This window comes from Neovison vison, chromosome 5 (genome assembly GCF_020171115.1).
Source record: "Neovison vison isolate M4711 chromosome 5, ASM_NN_V1, whole genome shotgun sequence".
Taxonomy (NCBI): domain Eukaryota; kingdom Metazoa; phylum Chordata; class Mammalia; order Carnivora; family Mustelidae; genus Neogale; species Neogale vison.
Window position 1 is genome coordinate 28648566 of NC_058095.1, and position 13442 is coordinate 28662007.

The window sequence follows — 13442 nt, forward strand, 5'->3', positions numbered from 1 at the left end:
TACCTCTGATTTCTTGCTGTTCATATAGAGAATGGCCAACTCATTATCAACCAGCTCCACCCCAATAGAGGACAGCTGTTGGCCCTGGTCCAGTTCATGCACAATGCGCTTCACATCTTCAATCAACATCTGGGCGTCCCTGGAGGGAGGAGGGGTGTTGGGTCAGGGCTCTTTCTGAATAGTTTATCAAGGACGGACAGACTCAGGGCTGGGATGGGGGTAGGTTGGGGAAGGAAAGAACTTTGAAGACAAAGAGATACTCCTTGGGGATGGGAAATTTACCAATGGTCTAAAGAGGCATATGCCAGATTCGATAAGAAAGGACAAGTGAATTTAAGCCAGGTCTAGTCTGATCCCCTGGTGCCCCTACCTGTTTTCTCCTGCGACTGTTACCACATGAGGCTTTTTGTTCAGAAGAAATTTCTTTAGGGTTTCAATATCTTGAGCCTGGATTGAAATAAAATTAGAACTAAATGGCTCCGAAGATCGGGAGATTTTTAACGCTTTCTCTCCCTAAGTAATACCAAGACCTTATAAGACCAAAGAACAGTAAGCTCCAAGTTAGACTGTCTAAGTGGAACACAAATCAAGGAGACTAAGGTCTCTGGATTCAATATCGTATATGCATTAACGTTTCCTAAAATTACTATACCTCTGGCTCATACTTGGTTGTGATCAAACACACTTGTCTTCCTTTTCTTCCTTTTCAGTAACCTCTACACTCAACATGGGGTTTCAACTCACAACCCCAAGAGCAAGAGTCCCATGCTCCCCTGACTGATCCAAACATACTTGGTTTTTACTAACATAAACCACTGTTTGGTTGGCAGGATTATTCTAAATTCATTTCACTGTTTTCTTTGAAAAAAAAAAAATGGTTGTTAGGGGTGTCTGGGTGGCTCAGTGGGTTAAAGCCCCTGCCTTCGGCTCAGGTCATGATCCCAGGGTCCTATGATCGAGCCCTGCATCGGACTCCCTGCTCAGCGGGAAGCCTGCTTCCTCCTCTCTCTCTCTCTCTGCCTGCCTCTCTGCCTACTTGTGATCGCTGTCTGTCAAATAAATAAATTAAAAAAAAAATCTTAAAAAAAAAAAAAAGGTTGTTAATGGGGCACCTGGGTGGGTCAGTCGGTTAAGCGTCTGCCTTATGCTCAGGTCATGATCCCAGGATCCTAGGATTGAGCCCCACGTTGGGCTCCTGCTCGAGAACTAGGCTCTCCCTCCCTCTTCCCCATACTCATGCTCTATTTTCTCTTGCTCTCTCAAATAAATAATAAAAAAAAAGGTTGTTAAAAATTATTTTAGAATGCAGCGCTCTCGGCAAAATGGAAAGATACCGTTAGGTTAAAAAAAAAAAAATCAGAAACATATACGTGAGATGAATTCGAACTCCCCTTTCCTTGGAAAAAAGACACTGAAAGGCTAAAGCTGGGAAAAGGTTGGCTTAATGCCTCACTGGCTTTCAGCTCCTGGAACAGGATGACCCAGATGCTGGTAAGAACAGAAGCTATAATGGCAGCTCCCAGAAGCACACAAGGCCGAGGACTTGGCCTCCAGCCAGAAGTAAATTCTGCACCAGGACTTGAGTGCCATCTACTGCTTATGGAGGTGAGGCTTCTTCCAAGACTCCAGGGTTTAGCAAACCGGTAGAGGTAATCAGGGTCTTGCATAGACGTTTTATAGACCATGAACACGCATCCCCATGGAATTGTAAATGCACTTAAGATGTACAATTGGTTACCCCATCCCAGCCACTTGCCTTCTTTTCCCGTTCCTCCTCTCTCCATGCAGTTCGCCGTTTGGTAAAATGGGGCAGCCGAAGGAAGTCTGTCACTTCTCCTTCGCCGTTCACCAAGGCGCAGAACACAGGGTGATCTCTGCCAACCAGACCAGGAAAGAACAGTGCAATAGTCAGAAATAAAAGAATACAGCTAGAGAAGAATGGGATTAGGAAGATAGGGAAGGGGTGAGGCTGGGCAGGTACGAACGGGCAGTCACCTGGCAGAGGAGAAAGCGATGCCTAGAACGCGGATGCCCTTCCCTTGGTTCTCATCCATAAAGTCATCATCTTCCTCTACCTGCTGATCTGGCCGGTAGGGTGCGACCCTCAACCAGTTGTAGAGTTTCCGACTACAGGCCTGAGGAGACACACCAGACACTATGGCCGAGAGGCTCACCGAGTGTGCGAAGGAAACAGATGCAGGTGCGCATGTGCAGAAGTTGTACTGACATGCGCACATACTTCTAATCCTTCACGGGCTTATGGTGCGAAGGCATACATTGCTTCTGGAAACGGGAGTATACGGAGAACAGTAATAAAAACAAAGAATGTTTGGATTGGGGGTGGCGAGTCAAGAGGCTCTTCAAATGGGGAGGTCTTGGAGTGACCCCTGGCCTTGTATGTGCTCCCCGTGAGTACCTCCCCCTGCCCCCGTGTTTCTCTATTAGCTAGAAGACTACTGTTAAGGGGTTCCTGAATTCTCAGCTCTGGTTTGGAGAAATCACAGGACAAAGAACTGCCGAGTTTCTGTCTTCACCTTTATGACATATTCTTTGGCTTCTGCCAGCAACTTGTTCTTGAGCTCTTTGGCCATCTGTACATAGAGGAACTGCTGCAAAGCCCGTTCGATGGCCATGGTACGCTGCCGGTTCCACTCCTGCACTTGGTGGCTGAACTCATCTCGGTAGTAAAACTGTTTGATCTCTTCGAAATATGTCTGGTCATTGCCGTAGCTGAGGAGAGACAACACGGCAGTGTCGGGGAGGGAGGAAAGGGGATACTCCAGTGTCCATAAACGTTGAGTGAGCCAGGGACAATGACTCGCTCAACTCTGAAACTGCAGTTCACATTCCTGAGGGAACCCCTCCCTCATCAAGCCCTCCCCCAATGAGCCCCTCTCCCAGGGCTCTGCTTACCCTTCTACCCCCTTCATGTCTATGCTGATGTCAATGGTGAGCAGCCCCTCGTCTTCAGCCAAGCATATCTTGAGGAACTGGTCATCTCTCAGTTCCTTAACAGGCTTGTTCTTTAAGTACTTGAAGGAATAAGCGTAGTGGGCCTCATCCACATCCTGTAGACACCAAGAGGAATCATCAGCCTACTGACAGGCTGGCTTGAGCAGACGGCTCAGCTGCGCACGAAAGCAAGAAACTCAGTTCAGTCGAACACAGAGCTGGGCTGTGTGTCAGATCAAAACCCTGCACCCAGCTCACCTTTCTACCTTTCTTGGTGGGGGTTATATTGAGTTTGGCTCTCTCCTGGAAGGTCTGCCTCAGCACCTGTCGGACGAGGGGCTCTCGGGCAATCTGCAGGGCTACCATGTAGCGGGCACCTTCCAGCACAGCTTCTGGCGTAGGGAACTGGCTATGGGGAAAACGTGGCAGCTGCAGGATGACAGTGTCTGGCCCTCAGGCCCTTCCTCCTGCCAGCTACTTGTTGCATGCCTACCTGCAAACGTAATCCTTGGCCAACTCCAAAGGCTCTGCAGGGAACTGCTCTGTCTCATGCCGCTGGTAGCTGTCCCGGAGGTTTTCCCCGAACTGCTCAGGAGTAAGCCCGAACTTTTTGGCCAGACCATCTAAAGCATACAGGAGGGTGAAGGGTAAAACAACAGCTAGGCTGACAAATCTCTTTGCTCTGGGTCCAGAGTAGCAACTCTGGGCACTAGACTTTAAGAGGGTCACAAAAAAGCAGGACCAGGAATTTTACAAGGAATAGTAAAACGGCCTTTAAACACCTGACAAGCTGTTATGAAACAGGAATTTTCTGTGACTCCTGCACTCAGAACTAAGGTAGAATTTATAGTTTAATAAAAGAACATGTGAAAGCTAGGAAGGACCCTGCCCCTCTGATTGTGTGCACTTCCCATTCCTTCAGGAAGTTAGGGAAAGGCCGGACCATTACTGTGAAGTGGGTGTGGGTGCTGGGGGCCTGTGGTCAGAACTGGACTGGTGATTTGTTCAAATGTCTGTTAAGTCCTCTTCCTGCCCACCAGTGACTACCAGGGAACTTCCCTTGCTCATGGCTACAAGACCCAGGACACAAAGCAGCTAGCTTTTACCTAGCCCAGCACTCTGGCAGATGGTGTACATGTCTCGGCGGGAGGCCTGCTTGAGCTCTGGGCCCCTCTGCTCCTCATCTTCTGCCTCTTCACCCTCACCTGGGAAGAAATCGTGAGTTAGTGTTCCAGTTTCCAGTCACTCCCGAGGATCTGACACATGTAGAGAGAAGCCCCAAAGGGCACTCAGCCCGGGCCGTCCCAGGGGACGGTGTGGCCATTAAGCCTCCTGGGTTTTCTTTTCCAGCACTCGCCTTCCTCATCTCCCTCTTCCCGTACACGCTTCAGCTTCTTGCGGCTGGCCTTGGCGGCATTCTGCATCTTGGGAATATCACGGCCATAATAAAGCAAGAAATGGTTGTAGACATCTTTCAGTTCATCCATTGACTGCACATCCTTAAGCCTGGAGGAAAGGGACACAAGACCTTAACTGTCACTGAGTAAAAGTATAAACCCAGTCAGTACTGCTGCAAGAGGTCCAGTTCCCATGGAGGCAAGATCCCAACTGGGATGGGTGCCTGTACTCTTCAATTATTAGAACTATACACCACCACCAGACCATGACTTACTTGCAACCAAGATATCTTAGAGAAGCAATACATCGAATGGTGGCTGGCGGTTGTTACAACACTTGATCTTAGCCAAAAGGCCGAGAAGGGATGGTTGGCAGTTGTTACAAATGGAGATGAAGCTGTGAAGTATCCTGTCTCTAGCAAAGTTCAGAGTCCTTGAAAAGTCTGCCCCTCCTACCCTCCAGCTTCAAGACACTGGCCACTAAAGTCATCTGCTCCCCTCCCACACGCCACACTGATTGCAAGCTGTTCAAATTCCTTTCTGGTTGTAATCTGGTTTCCCATATAACTTTACATGCAAGGAATTCTCAGATCAGCAAACGTGACTGTATTATCCTTTTAACCTTTTACACCAACATAGATCACTAAGATGAATTTGCCTGCCAGAAAAATTACTTCTGATGTGGTGACAAATCAGATTTTTAAAGGACGGACCCTGCGCTGAGGACTTAGTAGCTTACACTGCTCCCTGGGGGCCTGCCTGTGGTCTCCCTGAATGGAATAAACCCTGCACACATCACCTCTCCATGTCGGTGGTATCCAGAGCCCGGATGCCATCAGCAAGGGGTTTGTCAGGGTCAGCGGAAATCTGCTCATACTGGTAAGCCTGCATCTTCTCAAACAGCCTTGTTAGGTTCTCTTTGCGGATCCTTAGTTGGGTCCACTAGGACGAGAGAGGGCAGGAGTAAGTGCTGGTGTTTGGCCTCGGAGACCTGGGGCTGCCTATTTCTTACCCGGAGCCCCTGGGGGGAAAGCTTGATAGGCTGGGGAGGTTTGGGCTGCCACCTGGTATGTATAGGCAGCTCAGGCTCTCGCAGTAGTGGTGCCCAATCCATACCTCAGCCTCTTAGGGGCCATAGATCCATCTTACCTTTTCATCCCACTGCCACACCCTCCATAGGTCATTGATGTGCAACTCAGGCTCCACATATTCTTTACGGTAAAAAGCAATAAAAGGCACCTAGAGTAGTATGGAGACTGCAGTCAACCAGAGTGGAAAGATCTGTAAGGAGCTCCTTTGACAGAGGGGTAAATAGGGCTAGAAAATTTCAGTCAGAAGTTTGACCTCCCTCACTGGCTCATCAAGGGCCTCTGCTCTTCCCAGCAGGGGAAAATGATGTTGGAGACAGGTAGCATCATTTTCCTGATCACCACCAGAGTCTCCTTTGGTTCTCACACTCTTGAGCCAAGGGACCACATCTGAGGACAGGAGAAGGGGGCTCCCATCTGACAGGTAGCTCCCTTTTCCCTCAATCCCTAGGTGAATTTCTTCCTTTTTTTAAAGATTTTTATTTATTTATTTGACAGAGAGATACAGCAAGAGAGGGAACACAAGCAGGGGGAGTGGGAGAGGAAGACACAAGCTCCCCGCTGAGCAGGGAGCCTGATGCGAGGCTCGATCCCACACAACCTGAGCCGAAGGCAGATCTTAACTGAGCCACCCAGGCGCCCCCCCCTTTTTTAAAAGATTTTATTTATTTATTTATTTGATGGAGAGAGAGAGATCACAAGTAGGCAGAGAGGCAGGCAGATAGGGGGAAGCAGGCTCCCCACAGAGCAAAGAGCCCGATGTGGGGCTCGATCCCAGGACCCTGGGATCATGAACTGAGCCGAAGGCAGAGGCTTTAACCCACTGAGCCACAGGCGCCCCGCGCCCCCCCCCTTTTTTTTTGAGAGCGCGCACACAAGCATGTACACAGCAGGGTGGGGTGGGGTGCGGGGTGGGCAGAGGGGCATGGAGACAATCTAAAGCAGGTTCCATGCCCAACACAGAGCCTGATGTGGAGCTCAATCCTAAGATCCCAAGATCAGGACCTGAGCCAAAATCAAGAGCTGGACACTCAACTAAGCCACCCAGGCACCCCCACAGCACAATTTCTAACCAGTGGGCCGTCAGAGAGCTTGAGCCGCTACCTCAAAGTGTTGATTTCGCATGAAGCCTAGGGCTTCTTTAATCTTCTGAATTGTGCTGGGTCCTTTTCGACTGAAGCTGCTGGTTGACTGCCCTCGGTCTAGGTAATCACAGCTTTCCTAGGGCCAGAAGAAAACAGAAACATCAACAATGCTTTTATTTGTTTTGTCTTACCATGTGTGAAACTGCTTGATGTCAAAGAATAACCTTATCAGATGAAATCTAGAAAAATCTCTCATACGCACACACACACTCATACTATCCTGTACTAAGCACACAGACGTTTGGAGCAGATCTTCACCTTGATAAAGTGGCCCCCAGTTCATGTCAAACCTAAGGATCTTTTTTTTGGATACCTGCAGAGAAATGGTTGGTGTGGCAAAGGCATTCCTGTATATCCAGTCAGCTTCTTCTTCTAGTTCATCATCTTCAGCCCCCTTAACTGGGATGGAGCGGAGCTGTGGGGGAGAAGACAATGAGGCCGACTTTATCCTGTATTCCTGTGGGAAACACATATACCACTCCAGGACAGAAACGTTAGCTCCACAGACACACATTTCCGGCACCCTGGAAGAGTGTTGTCCTGGCACGAAGTAAATGCCTTGTGTATCTGCTGAAGGAAGCGTGCCATTTTAAGAACCAGAAGCACAAGTGCCTTCTCTAAGAGCTGGACTCCCTGCACCCCCAGTCAGTGGGGTTCAAAGCCAATTTCCAACATACCATCCAGTATCAGATTGTTGCTAGACTGTTCCTCTGCTACAACTTTTGGAGGAAGGAGGCACAAGGCAGGTGATGACAGACTGGCAGAAGGACAGAAGCTGGTGCTTGCTTGCTTTTTTTAAAGATTTTATTATTTATTCGACAGAGAGAGAGAGGGAGAGAGACAGCAAGGGAACACAAGCAGGGGGAGTGGGAGAGGGAGAAGTAGGCTTCCTACCGAGCAGGGAGCCTGAGGCAGGACAGGATCCCAAGATTCTGGGATCATGATCTGAGCTGAAGGCAGAGGCTAAACAACTTAAGCCACGCAAGCGTGCAAAGCTGGTGCTTTCTTACCTGGAACCTCTCAGGCAGATCTGTGGCCCGGATTTCATTGTCCTGATCTGTGAGGTGGCTGCTTTCTAGTTCGCTGGGCTCGTACATCTCGAAGATGCTCCTGCGGCTCACACGTTTCTTGGTGGTCTTCTTGGGGCGCACGCGGATCTCACCCTCAGCCTCATCATCCTCGTACTCATACTCTTCCTCTAGTTCTTCATCGTACTCATTGTATTTCTCAAACTCGTCATAGTCAAAGTCCACACCAAAAATCTCCTGGGCTTCCTGCAGGGCCCTGTGGGTGACAGCAAGAGGCTGCTGGGCCAGGTTCTGGTGAGAGGAGAGAGATGCACCCCATGCATAGATCCTTTACTTGCCCCAAAGGAAACAAAGATTAAGAAAAAGGTAAATTAAAAAAGCGTATTTACTCTGGAATAAAGGCTTAATTGGGGGATATTTCTGGGAAAATTATTATATATGGAAGATAAAAAGCCCATGGCTGGTAATGTGCCCATGTCAGGGATCAAAGATCCATATTCTGCTCAGGTCCATATTCTGCTCAGCAGGGTCATCTTCCGCTAAGGCAACACAGTATTCCCTTAGAGCAAAAGCTTTTGTCAACAAAATTATACTTAGAAGGCTGATATACAGATGAGTAAACACAGAGCCGCAGGTGCAGAGGGAGGCTGGATGGAGGCGTACACATAGGTGACTCCGCCCTGAGCCCACAATGGCCCCACAATGCAGAGAGCTCTCAGGGCTTCTAGGAGCAGTCTGACATTCCTGACCAGGAAAGCTTATCTGAGGCAGGGAAGCAAAAACGGTTCAGAGCTGGGATGTTCCATTTTTGGCAGAAACATCTGACCTCCTCCTTCCTGACTGCATCTACTCAGATGCCCTTATCACCACCCTATAGCAGACCCCACTCACGCATCTGTGTATCCGGGAAGCTTTTTCCGCCACTTAGGTTTTTTCAGAGGCTGTCCATCATCATCCACAATGAAGTCATCAATGTCTGGGCAGGGAAGGAAGGGATTAGTGCTCAGAGGCAGGGCATGAGCTAGGACTGAATGGCTTTATTTCCTATCACGTGAGTGGCCAGGGAGAAGAGTAGGGAGACTCCTAAAAATGAACTTCTTTCTGTCAGATGCTGGCGGCCTTTAGTTACAGGATGGTTTCCCACCCTGCTTGTAGGAGCTAGGCAATCCCAGGCTTCCCTGCCTGATGCCACATACCTGATTCTTCATCATCTTCCTCCTCCTCCTCTGGAGGAGCCATGGGGGCCTCCACGGCTTCCTGCCCTTCTTCCCCTTCCCCATCCTGGAAGATTTCCTCTGCAATTGCCTCTTTTTCATGTTCTTCTTTGCCATATTCCTCCTCGTCATCATCCTCATCATCTGACATTTTTTTGACACGTCGGTATTTTTGCTAGGGGTGGGAAAACCTTTCTCATCAGGGTCTGAGGGGATGGGCATTAAGGATGCTTGCTTTCTAGTCTCACTCCCATTTTCCCACCATGGTTGCGCTGACCAAGGGAGATGGCAAAGAACAGGTTAAGTGATGCTCTTTGAGCACCAAGCCCACCCCTGAAACTCTGACAAGACTGTCTCCAACAGGCATCCAGTTCGGGGATGCAAAGCTAGTCTCCACGGCACAAGGACTCGGAGCAACTTTCTCTTCCCTAATGCTTCCCAAAGTATTCTGGAGTGCCTCATCCCCCCCGAAATCACGGAATTTCAAGGATTTTTCTTTCCTTCATTCCCCAGGGACAGAGATAAAGAGTGACACTTACTCCTCTTTTGACTTTGACACCCAAATTCTCCTCAATGAGGTCAAAATCATCATCCTCCAGGCGGTCATCAAAAGATGCTGGAGAAAACAAAGTGTTACCCATGGCGACGGAGAGGTCCCCTTCTCCACTGCAACTTCCACCCCAGCCTCGCTTGACTGAGGAGAGACTACTCACTGCGTTTTCTCTTCTTGTGGCCAACATCATCTTCCGAATCACCAGAGTCACTACCCTCATCCTCCTCCCCTTCATCTTCATCGTCATCATCATTGATAAAGCCTTTCAGATTGCCTTGCTCATCCTGATCATCTAGGTTCTCCTCCTCCTCCTCCTCATCTGGAAAACATGCATGTTTGAGGTATGGAGTTTGGGTAATGGGCTGGAGTGGGGCGGGGCCACCTGCTTGACTGTGATTCTCTCTCTGCTTTAAAGCTAATGATATGGGTGCCATGCTAACTTTTCAGCCTCATTTAAAGATGTAAAACATGGCCAGTGGCTTATAGCAGCAGTATCTGGAAAAGGATGATCTCCTTTCTATGTTCACCATCTGTATTTAGGCAAAGATGATCTTCCTAATTAGTTGGGCTCTTCAAAATTCACACTAGATTTAGAGCCACCAATAATCTTTGTTTTCCTTTTAGTTTATAAATTTGGCAGCTATATTACTTCTTTTATCCCTAATTCTTTTGATAACACTTACATTTACCTTTCTGTCTTTAAAACCATTTCATGGCTCTACTCTGCTGAGGATCCTAATGGTTGCGTTTGGCCAGAGAAATAGGAAACTGGGCACAAAAATACCAACACTGCTAGGTCTCTAAAAGAGGAAAACATTATGTATATATTTATTTGTTGATTTACTGTCTGTCCCCACCCACTTATGTAAACTCCAAGACAGCAGGGTCTTTATATTTCTAGTTCTAGGCACAGTGCCTGGCATACAGCAGACAGATGCTCAGTAAGTATTTTCTATAAATTACTGAAAATTCTCAAGCTGGTACCTCATGTGTGATAACTTCTGTGCTCAGCCTGAGCCTCTCATCAGCAAGAATCCAACTATCCAAAGCTTAGCAATAGTGGGGAGAAGCTTGAGGCTGGGGCCTCCTCACCGTCATCCTCCTCTTCCACAAATTTCTTGGTGACTCGGGGCACCACTTCGCCTTCATCATTGTACTCTTCCTCCGACTCCTCGGCCTCGCTTTCCACAAAATCAGACATGGCTGCAGCTTCTCACGGCCTGCCCAAAGATGACTAGGGAAGAAAGGAAGATGGGGATAAAAAAATTTAAAAAATGAGACACATGACTTTACAGAGTATCCTTAAGCCTTTCCACCAATAGCCGTTTAGTCACATGCCACAACTCTGCCTCCTCCATCATTCCCACCGAGGGAGGAGACAGTAAGAATCAGATGGCTCCATCGCATCCATTTTCCACCCCTCCCATTGTTACCACTCTCACATGTTCCTTTAAAAAGATGATTAAAAAAAGAAGATAACTGATTACCCTGGACTTCTTCATACATAGTTGACTCTTGAACAGCAGGAGTTTAAGCTGCATGGATCCACTTACAGATTTTTTTCCAATAAATACAGACTACTGTAAATGCATTTTCTCCTCCATGTGATTTTTTTTTTTAAGATTTTATTTATTTATTTGACAGAGAGAGAGAGAGAGAGAGAGATCACAAGTAGGCAGAGAGACAGGCAGAGAGAAAGAGAGGGAAGCAGGCTCCCTGCTGAGCAGAGAGCCCAATGCGGGGCTCGATCCTAGGACCCTGAGATCATGACCTGAACCGAAGGCAAAGGCTTAACCCACTGAGCCACACAGGCGCCCCTCAATGTGCTTTTCTTAACATTTTCTTTTCTCTAGTTCACTTTAAGCATATATAGTAATATATATAAGTATATAATACATATAACGTCCAAAATGTATTCATTGACTATTTAGGTTATCATGTTATGTTATCCCAGTCCACAGTAGGCTATTGGTAAAGTTTTCGGGGAGTCAAAAGTTATATGCAGATTTTTAATGGTCGGGGAGGCCAGTGCCCCTAACTCCCACGTTCTTCAAGGGTCAACTGTATAACAAAGAATTTTATCTCACTTATCATTTGGGGGCAAGAATGGGTGAATGAGGAAAGAAATTAGTGTAGGAGTGGTTATATAGGTAGGGATATGGTAGCAGCAAGATTATATGACTTGCTCATAAGAAATTTGGGTATTTCTTAAGCAAGTGCCACCTAAATGACAAATACTTCATTTATAATACATTTGGCTGCTGACAGAGTGAAAAGGACAATTCTTTTCCACAGATTAAATGACATTTCATGAACCTGAGCCATGTGTGTGACTACTGATTGGGAGTATGTGAAGGGAGAAGGGGGTCTCTTTAGAAACATGAGAACCATAACTCTATTTTTACCATTTACTTCCCTAGCCAAAAAACATTTTGAAAGTCACCTCCACGGCTTACAAAATAAAGGCAACATAGTTAAATGCAAAGATTGCTGAGCTTAAGAGTACAGATCAAAACCTGGTCCTGTCATCTACCAGATCTATAAACTAAGCGAATTATTGAATTTGTCTGGATTATCAACTTCTTCTGAAAAACAGGAATAGCACTACCTACCTTGTAGAGCAGTTGAGACTATTAGATGACACAGGGGAAAGAACCAAATTTACGGTTTCAATCAATGTTAACTGAGTCTGAATTTGAATCTTGGGCCTAATTTTTCTTAGCATTCTGTAATTTGGTACCAACCAGTCCCAACTCTGTCTTCTACCTCCCCGCTTTCAGACTCACCCAGGGCCTGGAAATGGCAAAACCATAACATGGAGTTACCTGGGCCTTGTAGGACTTTATTAGATTTATTTATTTGAGAGAGAGAGAGAGGGAGGAGAATCTCAAGCGGACTCTGCACCGAACATGGAGCCCAATGCATAGCTGGGTCTCACGACCCTGAGATCAGGGCCTGAGCCAAAACCAAGAGTAGGACGCTTAAACGACCATGCTACCCAGGTGCCCCACATCTTGTAGGACTTTAAAAAAACCAGGGGCACCTGGGTGGTTCAGTGGGTTAAAGCCCCTGCCTTCGGCTCAGGTCATGATCGGGGGGGGGGGGGGGGGGGGGGGGGAGAGTCTCTGCTCAGCAAGGAGCCTCCTCCCCTCCCCCCGCCCCACCGCCTGCCTCATTGCCGCCTACTTGTGATCTCTGTCAAATAAATAAATAAAATCTTTAAAAAAAAAATAAAAAACTTAAAACACAGCACACATCACACACATCATAATATCAAGATCCTATTCTGGAATCCTGAAGCTGGCTGCTGATAAACTCAGCATCATTCCTCACCTTGTCCTGAATTATGGTCCATTGTGTATGTGCCCATTCTCCACACCTAAGACCACAAGCTTCAGGATATTAAAGACCATATCTAACTGAAGGAGTACTAAAAACTATGAAAACATAAATGGCCAAAAGAGAGGCATCAGAAGGCACTCTGTGATTCTGTACCAAGTAACTTATATCCTTCTAGTGCTCTGCACAAAATAGGAACAGCTAAATATCTGTTAAATAAATTACTTGTGTTTTCATATTGTTGCCACATTTCCAGATAAAGATGGCAGTGGGATGGGAGAAAAGAGGAGGTTGGCTAAGTTACCTGAAATGGTCTGAGATCTAGAAGGAGCCTTAGGTGCTATGGCTCTAATTTTTCTGGAAATTACCCTTACTGATATCAACTGATATCACAAGCAATTAATTTAAGATTGACTGAACTCAAAGAAACAAAACTGAAGGTACCGAGTTCTGGTGGAAAGGGAGGGGCAATGACATGGTCTTATGTTCAATTTCAGGCTGAGGTTTCAGATGCCATTCAAGCTTTACTGAATGCCTGCCGTTTACGTAGACGTGTACATACGTTCTGCTCAGACCTGGGGATTTGAGGAGAAGCAGGATTATTTCTGGTAGAGGGAGAGAGATACGAAAACAAATAAGGACCACGGAACAATTTTATGCATTACATGCAGAAAGCAGGCACAGGAAAAGAATTAGAAACCACCCAACCCACAACACTCACACAAA

At 47.1% G+C, this 13442-nt stretch overlaps 1 protein-coding gene across 3 annotated transcripts in view; it reads right to left on the reverse strand.

Moving 5' to 3' along the window:
- SUPT6H (SPT6 homolog, histone chaperone and transcription elongation factor) overlaps positions 1 to 13442 on the reverse strand; it is a 33860-nt gene that overhangs the window by 12720 nt on the left and 7698 nt on the right. For 2 of the 3 annotated variants that reach the window (XM_044248301.1, XM_044248302.1), the window contains exons 2-21: positions 10470 to 10611; positions 9538 to 9696; positions 9364 to 9440; positions 8807 to 8999; positions 8502 to 8586; positions 7593 to 7866; positions 6896 to 6997; positions 6542 to 6658; positions 5499 to 5588; positions 5149 to 5291; positions 4310 to 4458; positions 4059 to 4157; positions 3446 to 3575; positions 3211 to 3361; positions 2914 to 3068; positions 2535 to 2730; positions 1996 to 2135; positions 1757 to 1874; positions 371 to 447; positions 4 to 139 (exon numbers count right to left, since the gene is read on the reverse strand). In XM_044248301.1, the coding sequence (XP_044104236.1) occupies positions 4 to 139; positions 371 to 447; positions 1757 to 1874; positions 1996 to 2135; positions 2535 to 2730; positions 2914 to 3068; positions 3211 to 3361; positions 3446 to 3575; positions 4059 to 4157; positions 4310 to 4458; positions 5149 to 5291; positions 5499 to 5588; positions 6542 to 6658; positions 6896 to 6997; positions 7593 to 7866; positions 8502 to 8586; positions 8807 to 8999; positions 9364 to 9440; positions 9538 to 9696; positions 10470 to 10578 (2700 nt within the window). In that variant the 5' untranslated portion in view covers positions 10579 to 10611. Of the gene's footprint in view, positions 1 to 3; positions 140 to 370; positions 448 to 1756; positions 1875 to 1995; positions 2136 to 2534; positions 2731 to 2913; positions 3069 to 3210; positions 3362 to 3445; positions 3576 to 4058; positions 4158 to 4309; positions 4459 to 5148; positions 5292 to 5498; positions 5589 to 6541; positions 6659 to 6895; positions 6998 to 7592; positions 7867 to 8501; positions 8587 to 8806; positions 9000 to 9363; positions 9441 to 9537; positions 9697 to 10469; positions 10612 to 13160; positions 13292 to 13442 lie in introns of those variants that run through there. The other variant, XM_044248300.1, reaches the window with a different exon arrangement.